Source organism: Pinus tabuliformis, chromosome 8, assembly GCF_031772625.1.
Source record: "Pinus tabuliformis cultivar Carrire ecotype Pingquan chromosome 8, CPIR1, whole genome shotgun sequence".
In the NCBI taxonomy this organism is placed as follows: Eukaryota; Viridiplantae; Streptophyta; class Pinopsida; order Pinales; family Pinaceae; genus Pinus; species Pinus tabuliformis.
This window is the reverse complement of record NC_142294.1, coordinates 1,090,259,035-1,090,273,797: the sequence shown is the minus strand read 5'-3', so window position 1 is coordinate 1,090,273,797 and position 14,763 is coordinate 1,090,259,035. Positions and strand designations below refer to the sequence as shown.

Below are 14,763 nucleotides of genomic sequence, written 5' to 3'. Positions count from 1 at the left end.
CCTCCCATTACTTTGAGCAATAAGCTCCTCATCATAAAATTTGGGGTTCAAAGAATGTGCTAAAGTGTGCAATGGACTGTTGAAATTATTTTATTGACTAAACCAGCAAAATGATCATCAACAAACAAAAGTTGTGGAAACTCTTGCAAAATTATTTCCATAATTTTCTCAACCATGGAATCCATGTCATCATATACCTCTCCTAAGAAAGGTTGGTCAGTGTCAGCACTCCGAAGAAGCTCAAATGTAAGGGTTGTGAACTTTAGCAAGAAATCTATCTTGCTCCACCAATCATCATCAAGGCACAATCTACGCCCTCTGAATATGATTGTCTCCACTCAATACAAAGTTGACTCACCACCATAGAAACTAATGCATGCTTAACCTCAACAAGGCAGCGCAACATCAGGAAGTTTGAGGCATATCTTGTCTCAACAACTTTTAACAACTCCAATTTGGAGTGCTCTCGAAATATGGCCTGAGATTGCTGGTGGTTGGTGATGAATTTGACAATCTCCCTTGCTTCCCCTGTGATTTCCTTTATCCATGAAACTTTGTTGTCGATCTCCTCTAAGATCAGATTCAGACTGTGGACAATGCATGGTGTCCAAAAGATATGGTCATACCTCCTCTCAATAATTAAACCTGTAGCTTTGCAAACTGATGCATTATCCGTGATAACTTGCACCACCTTGTTAGGCCCTATTTGTTCAATAGCTTTTATAATAACGTCAACAATGAATTGTGCATCTTTTACCTCTCCTGAGCAGTCTTCCACCTTGATAAACATTGCTCCTTTGGGGGAAGTGGCAATGATATTTATCAATGGTCTACGCCTTGTATCAGTCCATGCATCTGAGACTATGGTAACCCCAGAGCTACTCCAGGAAGAACGAATTGGTGATAAAATATCCTCCACAAGCTCCTTCTCATTTTTGAGAAGCTAAGTTCTGACTTTCTCATAGTTGGGCCCCTTGTACCATTGAGGAGCTTTGTTAATTGCCCTTATCATATCTTGCTAGTAAGGAGAGCGAACAAAATTGAATGGGATACGACATGCATAAATGCACCTAGCCACTCTGGAATCAGTTTCTTCTCTCTCTTGCACAGTCACCAATTTAGCAATTTTGTTATCCTGAACTGAAGGGGATGCCCCTCTGGTATTTTTGGGTGCTGGTTGTTCATGTTGTTGAGTGGCACCGGCTCTCCTCTTTCTTGCTTCAACTACAATCCTTGGCTCAATGTTAGATGGAGCTTGAGGAGTAGCTTGAGTAAGCTCATCATGCCTTCTCTTAATAACATCCGCCTCATCTTGCTCTCTTTGATATGCCCTCCTTGCCAATGGGTCTATTGTTTTTGTGCAACCCACAACCCCCTATCCTCCTCCATGCAAAAGATGTGCCTTCACCCTTGGGTAGGAGCCTTTGTACGAATTATTGCAAAGATTACATCGCCATTCCCATGAGCCACCACCTCCACATTTTTGAAGCTTTTGAACATGCCTACAAAGAGGATAATGTTCAGCCCTTGGGTTGGCCCTAGGGCTTGAACTTGCAGCTGCACTTTGGTTAGAAGCCATTTCTGCAAAAATAAATAAAGAAAACAAATCTGCAAATAAAAAAAGTTTTCATATTTTTGGCAGCATAAACCCTCGAAAATTTGAAGAAATAGTAGGAAAAAACTAAGAAAATGGATGTTGCTTACCCAAATTAATTTTCTGTAGCTAAAGCTACCCTAAAATGCCAGAAAAGAAAAGAGAAATATGGTCGTAGCTGAGCCAAAATCCAAGAATGTCGTAGCCAAAAACTCTGCACTGCAAATCTGCTACTGAAATCTCTTTCCCTTGCTACTGAAATCTCCTTTGCTCACTATTGAAAACGCCCTAGCTGAAACCACTGCTCTCTTCCTCTCTTCTCCTTGGCTAAAATCGCCAGTCTCCAAGAGAAACGACTTGCTCAATTGTGTGATGAGAGAATGAGGCGAAGGTCACTTTTATAACTTGAGAGAGGCATCTAGAAGCAACTAGAAGCCACTTTAGTCGCCCAATAAAAAAATAGAAAACAAAATAATAAAAAAAAACATAGGAAAAAGTCAATTTGTGTGGGGAAACTATGCCATATGGCCCGGAAACTCGTTTCCAGCCGTACTAGCCACGTTTCCTCCTCGAGAAACGGGCCAGTACGGCCGGAAACAAGTTTCCAGGTCATACCGTACGGGTTTCCCCGTTTCCGTTTCGTTTCCATACGAAAACGGACCCTAGACCCACGTTTCCTGCAACTTAGCTTACCGCATATATATTCCTACCAAGAGGAAGGTTGTTGTGAGGCGAGATGTGAGATTTGAGGAGGAGAGAGCCTTGAGGAGGTCACAGGAGTTGGATCAGGTAGCGCAACAGACTTCTCAACAAGGAAGTTCACCACAAGGTACTGGACCACAGGGTAGAGGATCATAGGGGTCTGGAGGATCACAAGCTTTAGGAGTGACAAGTCTAGAGGTAACAGGGTCATAGGGCACAAGTTTCTAGAGTACAGGTTCTCCATCGACCACAGGTGCATCGTCTTCATGGGTATTGTCTTCAAAGGAGGATATACCCAACACAGTACAAGAGGCCACTTCAAGGAAGAGGAAGCCAAGGTGGCTTCATGAGAAGCCTCGGAGTCAGTGGGAAAACCCAAGTGGTTAGTTAGGGAGAGCAGACCACCAAAGTGGTTTGATAGTTATTTGGCTATGGTGAGTAGCATTATTGAGTCCTAGCCTTCTAGCTATGAAGAGGCAGCATGCCAACAGTTCTGGAGGGATGCCATGGCGGAAGAGTATGTTTCCATCATGAAGAATGATGTTTGGGAGACTGTGTCGAGGCTAGAGGGGAAGTCATTGGTGACTTTCAGGTGGCTCTACAAGATTAAATATGATGTAGATGGCAACATTGAGAAGTACAAATCTTAGTTTGTGGCTTGAGGGTTCTCACAAGTAGCGGGAATCGATTATGAGGAGACCTTCGCTCCAATTGCTCGGTTTACTTCTATTAGATCAATGGTCTCTATAGAAACAGAGATGGGTTGGAAGATCCACCAGATGTATGTGAAGTTTGCAATTCTAAATGGGATTATACAAGAGGAGGTTTACATTGAGCCACCACAGGGCTTGGAGGTGCATGAGAGAGAGTCCCATGTTTGTAGTTTGAAGATGTTGGAATTTCTAAGTCTAACTGTTAGAAACCCTTCATGTAATTTTCTGATTTATTTCTGCCTACTTGTTCTGATTAATTAACAAGTTATTTACCATGTCAATACTAAAAATAAATACAAGTACATGCTCAACACATTACAGATCATCAACTGAAGGAAACAAAACAAGCACACAAGTGACACCGTTGTTTTTGGACCAATGTCCCCGGAAAAACCCAATGCGGGAAAACCGATGCAGCTATTTGAGGCTTTTAATTATTAAGCAATTTCATAATACAATCTGGGTGCCAAAACCGGCTCACCCAACAGAGAATAATCTCGACAGTAGTACCTCTCAGTCGGAGACAGATGTTCCGGCTGAAACCCCAGATAAACACTCCGACAGCTCCCAGCTCCAATTTGCCCCACGAAAACCCCAATGTCAGCCTCTAGGGACTCCGTCAGCCCTTTCTGGCCCAGCATCTGCCCAGCGTCACCCTAGCTCACCCTGCGTCAGCCTCTGGAGGCACTGCGTCAGCCCTTAGAGCCTCTGCGTCACCCACGCTGGCTCTCTGAGGCACTGCACAGCTCCTGGCTAGCTCTGCATGAGCCCTGGTTGGCTCTGCATGAACCTCTGGCTGGCTCTGCGTCCCTCTCTCCTGGCTTCTGCGTTGATCCTCCTGTTACTATCTTTGTCTCTCTGCTTCTGTATTCACTGCCCCTCAGTTGCAACTCTGATCACTCTTTCGACTTCCTTAGCAAACCCTGCCCCAAAAATCGAAATCTTGATCAACTCGGTGTATTCTCCAAGTGACCCTCAAGCCTCCTCTTATACTTTTCTAGTTGACATTTCAACTGTCGAGATTAAGTCCCTAATCAACGGCTAAGATTAGATCTAGCTTGATCCATGACTTTTGGACCATTTATATTAATTCACATTAATATTTTATTTTCCCTAAGTTTAGACTTAGGGACTCCATTAAAAATATTAATTATTTTAATATCTCCCAAACTGGTTAGATTTTGCCCAAACCATTTCTGGGTATTGGAGATCTCATGTGCTTTAGCCCCTCCACCAATTTTCGTGGCTAGAGCACATCTGATGCTACCCCAAATCAACACTCCCTCTTAATGAGGATTGTGCTCCAGTAATACTCCTCATTTAGCATCACCCTGATCATCCGGCATCAGTCCCTGTGCTAATGCTAGGCCTGCTGCCCAACATCCTCTGAAGCTGCTGCATCATGTACTGCTACCCATGGCCCTGCCACTGCCACTGTTGCATCTGTACAACAACTCCCTCTGCATCCATGCTGCTACCCTTGGCTCTGCCACTGCCACTGCTGCATCTGCACTGCAATCCCTCTCATCATGCTGCATCGTGTTGCCCATAGCACTGCCACTACTCACTATTGCACTGCAACTCAGTTATTGAGAAGTAAGTAACTGATCTCCAAACTCTAACATCTCTGTCAGGCTAGAGACACCCTCGATGTTGAAACTCCCTCTGCCACTGACAAGTGCTCCCTCTCTGACCTCTGTGCTACTACAACAACTCTATGCATCTCGCACTACTACTCACGGTGTCCTGGGAATTCTGCACTATAGCTCCCTCTGACGCTCCATCTGCATTTGTCTCTATTGGCATCCGCCAATATTGCTACTCCTCTTCGGGGCCCCCGTAGCAAGGTATAATCCAAGAGGCTGGGTACCTCGAGGATCCTTCCCCTCATCGCCTGTAGTCCATCTAACTACAGCTCGATGTCTCCCCACTCCACTCAAGTGGCGTGTGAGCACTCAAGGCACAGTCATCATCTGTCTCCAGTTCCTTCTCCGCCCTTACTGGCGCAGCCTTGGTCTCGAAAGCCTCTCCCTTGCTCTTCTTCCTTGGACACTGGGTCGCATAATGACCCAGTTCCCCACAGTAGAAGCATTTGACCTTGGAGAGGTCCTTCTTCTGTTTTTCCTACTTTCCCTTAGATGCTAGGGCAGCATCCACCTCCTCCTCCTTCTTGATTCCGACCACCTTGCCGCTACTTCCTGCCTTGGTCAGCCTTTTGATCTCTTCTTGGCGAAGAGCCGCGCACATTTCCTCCCAATCTGGAAGGGTCGCCCTGCCCAGTATGCTCTAGACAAACAGCTCCCAGTCTTCAGAGACTGCGTTCAGGGCTGTTCTCACCATCAATTCTTGATCCGGCATGGCCCCTATGGAAGTTAGCTAATCCTAGATCTCCTTCAATCGACCGAGGAAGATGTCGATTTGTTCTCCCTTCTGCATCTGGTATGACTGCAACTGATTTTCTAGTAGCATCTTCCTCTGCACGGAAGTATGCTGATACAATTTCTTTAGGGCCTCCCACATCTCATTTTTCGTATTCTTCTCGGCAATATGTGGTACTATATGGTCCTTGACCCCATCAAGGATGATGCTCTTAGCCCTCGCCATTGCATCCTCGTACTTATCGTTATCAGTCGGGTCAACTGGCACTGCTATTGTTCTCAAGGCGAAGTGCTTGACATGATTCCTGTCTAGAACAGACAAGATTCTGGCCTTCCAGACTACGAAGTTTGAGGCTCCGTCCAGTCTGTCCTGGTCTCTTACCCCGTTCACTTCCATCTCGCTGCTCCTCTACTTCCTTCCTAGAAGTTCTTGGTGTGACTCCTTTGAGCCTTGATTTCCCTCCTAGAAACCCTTCTACCAATGTCGAGGTGCCCCCACTCCGATCGTTAGTGCAGCTGCACCACTGATCCAGATTTCTTGGCTAGAAATCCTCGACAGCAACTCCCTCCTCCTTGGTCTTGCCCTGTTAAGTATTGTTCTGACCACAGTACCCCACCAACTTCACTCTGCAACTTACCCACGGCCTCCTAAGCCCCAGGAAACTGAAGGTTAGAGCTTCTAGGCTCTGCGCAATCCTGGCACCAGCAAAATCCGCACCTCCTGGCCACGGGCGTCAATCCTTCCTAACTGAGAAAGATGACTGAGCACTGCGTAGGTCGAGTCTGCTCCCCTCTGCCACTGCATTGATCCTCTTCCCAGCTCAAACTTGATGACGCAGGCACTGCATCACCCCTTCCTTGCTGCTCTCCTGCTAGGAACAACTTTTGTCACTCGAGATAGCTATTTTTGTTGTTGTTGCTCTGCTCAGCTGATGTCCTCAGTTCTCCTGTGATCTGCAACCACACTCCGATACCATGTTGGAATTTCTAAGTCTAACTGTTAGAAACCCTTCATATACTTTTCTGATTTATTTCTACCTACTTGTTCTGATTAATTAACAAGTTATTTACCATGTCAATACTGAAAATAAATACAAGTACATGCTCAACGCATTACAGATCATCAACTGGAGGAAACAAAACAAGCACACAAGTGACACCGCTATTTTTGGACCAATGTCCCTGAAAAACCCAATGCAGGAAAACCGGTGCAGCTATCTGAGGCTTTTAATTATTAAGCAGTTTCAGAATACAATCTGGGTGCCAAAACTAGCTCACCCAACAGAGAATAATCTCGGCAGTAGTACCTCTCAGTCGGAGACAGATGTTCCAGCTGAAACCCCGGATAAACACTCCGACAGCTCCCAGCTCCAATCTGCCCCACGAAAACCCCAACGTCAGCCTCTAGGGACTGTGTCAGCCCTTTCTGGCCCAGCGTCTGCCCAACATCACCCTAGCTCGCCTTGCGTCAGCCTCTAGAGGCACTGCGTCAGCCCTTAGAGCCTCTGCGTCACCCATGCTGGCTCTCTGAGGCACTGCACAGCTCCTGGCTGCCTCTGCGTGAGCCCTAGCTGGCTTTGCATGAACCTCTGGTTGGCTCTGCGTCCCTCTCTCTCGGCTTCTGCGTTGATCCTCCTGGTACTATCTCTGCCTCTCTGCTTCTGTATTCACTGCCCCTCAACTGCAACTCTGATCACTCTTTCGACTTCCTTAGCAAACCCTGCCCCAAAAAATCGAAATCTTGATCAACTCGGTGTATTCTCCAAGTGACCCTCAAGCCTCCTCTTATACTTTTCTCGTTGACATTTCAACGGCCGAGATTAAGTCCCTAATCAATGGCTAAGATTAGATTTGGCTTGATCCATGACTTTTGGACCATTCTAACTCAGTTTTATATTAATTCACATTAATATTTTATTTTCCCTAAGTTTAGACTTAGGGACTCCATTAAAAATATTAATTATTTTAATATCTCCCAAACTGGTTAGATTCTGCCCAAACCATTTCTGGGTATTGGAGATCTCATGTGCTTTAGCCTCTCCACCAATTTTCGTGGCTAGAGCACATCCGATGCTACCCCAAATCAACAGAAGAAGGTGCTTTATGAATTGAAGCAAGCTCCGAGAACTTGGTATTCTCAAATAGATACTTACTTGCAGCAGTTGGGTTTTAGGAAGAGTGATGTAGATCCAAACCTTTATTACATTGTGGTTGGTGAGGATCCTCTCATTCTAGTACTGTATGTGGATGACTTATTTATTACAAGTACAGAGAGACTCGTAGACTCATAGAGTATTGCAAGTGAGATCTTGCTTCAGAGTTTGAGATGACAGATCTTGGACTGATGCATTATTTCTTGGGATTAGAAGTATGGCAGGAGGGGCATATCTTTCTGGGACAGGGAAAGTATGCAACAGACATTCTGATGAGATTTCACATGGAGGACTGTAGGCCCATGTCCACACCTATGATTACCAACTGGAAGAAGCTTCATGCTTCTGAGTCCGAGTTGGTTGATCCCATGATTTATCGTCAGTTGATAGGCTCATTGATGTATCTAGTCAACACTAGACCAGACATCTTTTTGCAGTCAACACTCTCAGTCAGTTTATGGTGGAGCCTAGGAGAGTGCATTGGGTGGCTACAAAACATGTGCTTCAGTATCTACAAGGGACAGTGGATTATGGTCTAGACTATGTTTAGGGTGATGGAGTCAGGTTGATTGGCTATACAAACTCAAATTGGGCAAGATGTGTTGATGATAAGAAAACCACTTCCGAGTGTTTCTTCAAGTTGGGTTTGATAGTTGTATCATGGTTCAGCCGAAAACAACGGAAAGTAGCACTAAGTTCTGTTGAGGTAGAGTACATGGCAGTTAGTTAGGCCAGTTGTGAGGCCATTTGGCTTCACAAGATGTTGGTGGGTTTATTTGGTCATCAATTGAAACCTTCAATGGTTTAATGTGATAATCAAATTTGCATAACTCATGGAGAATCCAGTGTTTCATGACAGGTCAAAACACATAGGGATCAAATACCACTTCATCTGTGACTATGTTCGGAAAGGGGAAGTGCAGCTTGACTACATATCTACTGATGAGCAGGTAGCCAATATTCTCACAAAGTCCTTGCCAAGAGGCAAGCGTGTTTACTTTAGCGACAAAATGGGAGTGGTGAAGAACACTTTCCTCAGTGAGATGGAGTGTTAGAAAAAGTGTACCAAGGACAAATGTTTCCTAAATCTTGGTGTCTAGCCTAGGAAAAAGTGTCCAACATGACCCCTCAACATAACTTTATGAGAAATAAAATTAAAGTGACTTTATGAGACATAAAGTCATAAAGTAACCTTTTGGGATAATTAATGAAAAGGAAACATATGAGATAAAGTGACTTATGGGTCAATGAGAGATTAAATCCCCACCCTTGATCTCAATGGCTAAGATCTAATCTCAACCACTGGATCATAGGGTTAGGTCACTCTTCAATGTGAGAGAACAAAAAGGGCAAGTCAAAGGAGAGAAAAAGTACCATTAGCATTCATTTTTTTCATGATCCTTGAAGAGGAGAAGATGGCTGAGAGAGCAAGTGCATCAGGAGAAGAGGTGTGCAGCAGCAAGTTCAGTGAGCAGGGCATGAATTTCAAGAACAAAAGGGCACAGTTTTCAAGGCTGGGGCAGAGCACAGAAACTGAGGCACTTTACCAGCAGTCCACCTGAGAAAAAGCACAATTCAAGGCTCTGACAGTGCTGTCAGGGCTGCTACAGAAGCACAAAAAATCAAGGGGGAATTCTGCACAATTTTCGAGGAAGTTTGCAACAAAAATTGAGGTACTGTGCATTTATCGTGCTGTCATAACAGCAAACTCAGTGCAAATTTCAAGGCAGTCTGTGGCACAAAATTTGAGGCAGGCTGTGCACAAATTTCGAGACAGGTAGCACAAAATTTGACATTTATTCTTGTCTATTTGTAGTACAAACTTTGTACAGCAGGTGGCACAAATTTCTGAGCAAGGAGGGCACAGAAATCGAGGCAGCAGAGGAATACAACGAAGACTGTCAACACAAATTTCTAAGAATTCTGGCACAATTCCCAAGAGATAAGTCTGCCATTTATTGCTGTAATAATTTCTCTAGAGAAATAAGAATTTGCTCTTTCTTATCACTGGTTTTGCCTTCGGGGTTTTTTCAGGGTCTATTGACCAAAATTCCTTGTGTAAAAATTTTGTGGGTTGCTTGTGTTTTCTCATGTGTTTCAATTTTTTTAAATATTTATGTTTATGACAGCAGAAAATAAACATGTGGGTTGGGCATTAAATATGATGAGAATTCAGTAAACTTGAAACCAGGTTGGGTCTAAATCAAAAATTTCTACAACCCAAGTATTGTCTTTTTGTTTATCTCAAATAGAAATATGTTTTTCCCTGGAAAAGTAATACATTTATATCCACACTATGTATATAAAAATAATCTCTTCTGCCCATACAACCATATATAAAGGTCCTGTCTCCCCGTTTCCCAAAATTTTCAACTGCTGTTGTCAAAACATTATTGTTTCCAAACTCGTACGCACAGGACAGTCTATTTAATTGCGTAACCTTTTATTTATCTAAGAAGGAAATTTATATGGATTCATGATCTATTCTATAGGCACATAATCAAATGAAAAGGATATCCCATGGATTCATAATCAATTCTATAGACACATAATCAAATGAATAAAATGTCCCTCTGGATTGCTTTATTACAAATTAAACCAGACTCTTTTTCAATTCCACGTGCGTTCATTAAATGTTTATTTTAAGCTTAGACGGTGATCAGATATTTCACTTCTGCAACATACAGTAGAAAATATATCATGGGAAGTGCCTGGTTAAAAAGGACAAATATAACTTGCTCCCAAAGATGCTGAATGATCGAAAAAACCGAAATGGGCTTTTCTAAAACATGTACTGTTAACATAGAAAACGCCTCAACAATTAGATGTGTGATTGCAACAATAATGAATCAATTTCAATGGGAAAAAGTAAATTTATCAGCACAAAAAGGCAGACTCCTTCAAAAATCAAATAGAAAGATCAGTGGGCATATTGACAACTCCACAACCTATCTTTATACAGAACTAATGAAAATCTAGCTTACCATTTTCTGAGAAACTAAAAACACCATGGGATGCATCCTACACTACAAGAGAGATCCAAACTTCTAAAAGATGCTTTCTCTAAGCATTTGGGGATTATGAAATATCATTTTCTAGACTTATTGTGCATTTAAAATCATTCGTCTATGATTTAAGTTGGAAGTCATTCAATAATGATCAATTTCTTATAAGAATAATTTCTCTACTTACCACACTCATTACATCAAGTGATGCTCGAGGTGCTAGAGAAGATTTCAATCCATTGAATTGAAAAGTATTGAATTGAAATGTGTAGAATCCAGCTTACCATTTTCTGAGAAACTAAAAACACCATGGATGCATCCTACACTACAAGAGAGTTTCAAACTTCTAACAGATGCTTTCTCTAAGCATTTGGGAGAACTAAAAACACCATGGGACGCATCCTACACTACAAGAGAGATCCAAACTTCTAAAAGATGCTTTCTCTAAGCATTTGGGGATTATGAAATATCATTTTCTAGACTAATTGTGCTTTTAAAATCATTCGTTTATGATTTAAGTTGGGGTCAAGTGCAATAGGCATGGATAACTAGCATGCTACCCAATTTGTAAATATCTAGTTCGATTGTTACCCTATTTGCAAAAAGTTAGCAATATTATGCCTTATAAACCATTCACCATTCATTCAACACTACCGTCTTTTTCTAAGCTATCCAAACATTATGAATGGAAAAAGGCGTTAATCTCCAAAAATGATATTTCAAGATTTTTGCTTGCTATTAAAATCTACAGATCCTGTATTCAGCAAGCCTTTCCGCCACACTCCATTATCATGATATATTGTAAAAGAAAAAAATGGAAGTGAATTCGTATATACCGGAAACAAAAAAAAAGGGATTAATTTAAGATATGGAACTCATTCTATATATACTAAGATGATTAATAATACTGCGATTTACAGAGAGTGGTTATAAGCGTGTTGGATGCAACAGAATTAATTGAAAGCACAAGCAAAGATAAGGGTTGACAGCGGTATTTCGCGTAGTGATATGTATCAAGATACTCGCTTGCTCTTTAAAGTAAGCGGGAAAAACATAGAAAATGAACGGTATATACAGTTCAAAACATGAAACAAGAGCGCGATTTAGAGCCTGGAGCGAATAAAAACAACCTTCCTTCGCTCCTCGGATGGAAGGTTGGGCTTGGGAGCATCCTCATCCTTCTCCTTCTTCACGTCCTTTCTGTTATCCATGGCTGCTGCTTTGCGGTGCATAGTCTTCCGATTCCAGAAAGAAAATAGATTGTTTGTTGGAAAAGAATTGAGAATTAACCACAGAAACCCACCTCCTTCACTCACTTTTCCTTTTTTGGTTGCTGTTAATGAGTCATCGCCGCCATCACCGCCACGAATACTCGGCATCCTCGGAGATTTCAGGTGCCTGCCTTCGATTTCTTCAATTTCAGTAATTCCCTGGGCTTGGCTCTACAGACGCTACCCCACATGAAATTTGCAACCTTACCAGGCAGAAGGATACATGGTTTATCGGGGCCTTGCGTGTCACATTGACTGGTTATCGCACAACATCGTTTTCAGCCAGTCAGCAACCACTATCCGAGATTAAGGTGATTTCCGAGTTTATGTTATTGCAAGTACCTGAGAAAGATCACAAGTTTCATTTAAAAAATTAAGTGTATTATGTGTGGATCAGTGGGAAAAAAAAAAACGATTTTCTCGTTATTATGAGTGCACATTTTTAACAGTTGTATAGTAAATAGATTAAACAATTTTTAGAATCTTTTTAGTGGGAAGAATTTCTCATTTTGTAATGTTAAGAAAGCGAAGGAAAATTGTATTTTTATTCAAAATGTTTTAGGGAAATAAATATTAAACTACAATTTCAAAATATATATTATAAAATTATTATTATTATTGAATATTTTAATTTATCAAAATTATAATAAATTAAAATAAATATAAAAATTTAAATTTAATAATTTAAAGTTTATGTGAGTAGATATTAATTGTTATCATTTTTATCGATCTAAATTTATGAAGAATGGAAAGGAAGAAAGAAAGAAATTATTTTAAAGTCCATGAGGCTAAAGATAGCCTATGGGACAAGTTACTTTATCATCTGTTTGATGTATTCAGCCATTTTTCTGTGAAGCTTCACAATAAATGCTCCTAGCTTCTCGACAAACCCCTCGCTAAATAGATTATCCCAAGAGCTAGTTGCCAACGTATTTACATAATTTTCCCTGATGTCTTTGAAGGCCTCACATTCTAAAATGAAATGTTTTTTTATTTCCACTTTTCCGAAAAAACAAAAAATGCATACTCTTTCCTCCCACACTTCTTTTGGCCTTTTCCAGCACCCTGTTTCACAATGGAGTTTATGAGAATTAGTCCTTAACTGAGCAATAAGAATTTTGGCTCTCCAAGAGATATTGGCCTCTATGTATGCTTTTGGTTGATGACTATGAGTGGGATTAAACACTTCAATATAGTACTTTTTCTTTCTTCCTAGCTCCTTATCCCAATTTTACTTTTATATTTTACAATTTTTTTAATTAAAGAAATAGTAAATATTATTTATATATACATAAAGAAATCAATTTAAGGATGAATTTATTTGTTCTGTTGAATAATATATACTTTTTTCAGATTTTAGATGATTTTATGTTAATGTTATTTTTTAAATAACTAATTTTGTTAAGTATTCTGGAGCTTTGCTCTCTGCAAGCGTTGATCTGCATTTCGATCCTTAATCCAGATTAATCTGATGACAGTCTACGGGGTTGATCCCCTCCTCCACCGCCACCCAATCTAGCACCTCAAGCTTTCATGAACCTCATCAACTCACTTAGTCCACCCCGGGAGTGGCCATCAGTTTCCAAATTCATCAAGAAATTAGATTCAATCCCAGAAATAGATCTTCCTCCCACAATCCCTCGAAAAGCAACCCTCTCCCTTGCCGAGTGACGATTGGTTAAACAATTCACAAGACTCTCGCACTCTCCAAAAACAGTGCAAAAATGGATAGAACGCAATTGGGCTCCAAAAACTCAAGGCCAAATCTCAGTTTGTTTATGTGACAGAGGTTATTTCACCTTCTACTTCGAGTCCAAGGAAGATTGGGATCTGATCTTCAAGAATGGACCATACTTCATGGATTCAAGGGGCTTATATTTAAATCAACGGACACTAGATTTCAATCCAAAACTCGGCATAACCAACACAGTTCTGGTTTGGTTTTGCCTCCGCACCTCCCTCTTCATTGTTGGGGAGATGATTCAGTAAAAGCCATTGGTAATGCAATTGGAAAATACATTGACAGAAGCAAACCAATGGAGAATCTACATACATGCGCACATACAGAATTTGATCTGGGCAAAGGTTACTAGAGGCAGTGAAGATCAAGGTAGACAATTGGGTGCATATGCAACAACTTGACTATGAACAATTTCCATTCAAATGTAATGTATGTCATGAATACTAACACTTTGCTAATGGATGTCCAAAGCGATCAGCAGAGGAACCAAAAGATGTCCAAGAAGCACATTAGGAAATTGTGAAATGTAAAAACTCTAGCAATCCCAACAAAACCTCTAAGCAATTAGTGCACCCTCACGTCGGACCCTCCTCATTTGATCCCTCACCTCCCAATGTCAATCCCTCGACTGAAAGTGGGATCTCACATCCCTCCTCCAACAACCCCTTCGAATCCCTACCCAATCTGTTGTTGAGAATTGTAGCAAAAAAGCCTCAATTTGACTTTACCTTGGTCAAATTGAGAAAATTTGAATTTCCACATAAACGGACAACTTAGAGGCAATTAACTTGTGTGACATGGCTCTTGTGACTCAATTAGTTCAGTAAATTCAAGTTAGAGGACTTGGAGTTCAGTTAAGCATGTGTGTTATGCTCTTGACCTGTGAGAAATCCAGAATACCAAAAATACGAAGAAATATATCACAATACATAGAATTATCGCATGAAATGAGAAAAATTGCGTAGTATTTTATTATTCAGAAACAGATTCAATGCTCACTTGCCTCTTCGAGGGGACAACCTCCAGTAGAGCAAAACTCAATTACAATAAGACTTGATGATCTTTCCCTTACTAACTAAGACTATTTATAGATAAATGACATCCAAAACTCTAACTACTAGTGGTCCCTTGCATAACACGGGTTAACCACTTTATTTATTAACTATGGCTCATTTAAAACTAATTGTGGTCCCTTTTCTCTAATGT

At 41.3% G+C, this 14,763-nt stretch overlaps 1 protein-coding gene across 1 annotated transcript; it reads right to left on the bottom strand.

Annotated features, from left to right (window-relative positions):
- Nucleotides 1-11,401: 11,401 nt before the first annotated feature.
- Nucleotides 11,402-12,125, bottom strand: LOC149239148 (uncharacterized). The gene has a single exon (XM_089367081.1). The coding sequence runs from the start codon at nt 11,922-11,924 to the stop codon at nt 11,649-11,651; it is 276 nt and encodes a 91-aa protein (XP_089223207.1). The 5' UTR covers nt 11,925-12,125; the 3' UTR covers nt 11,402-11,648.
- Between the last annotated feature and the right edge of the window lie 2,638 nt (nt 12,126-14,763).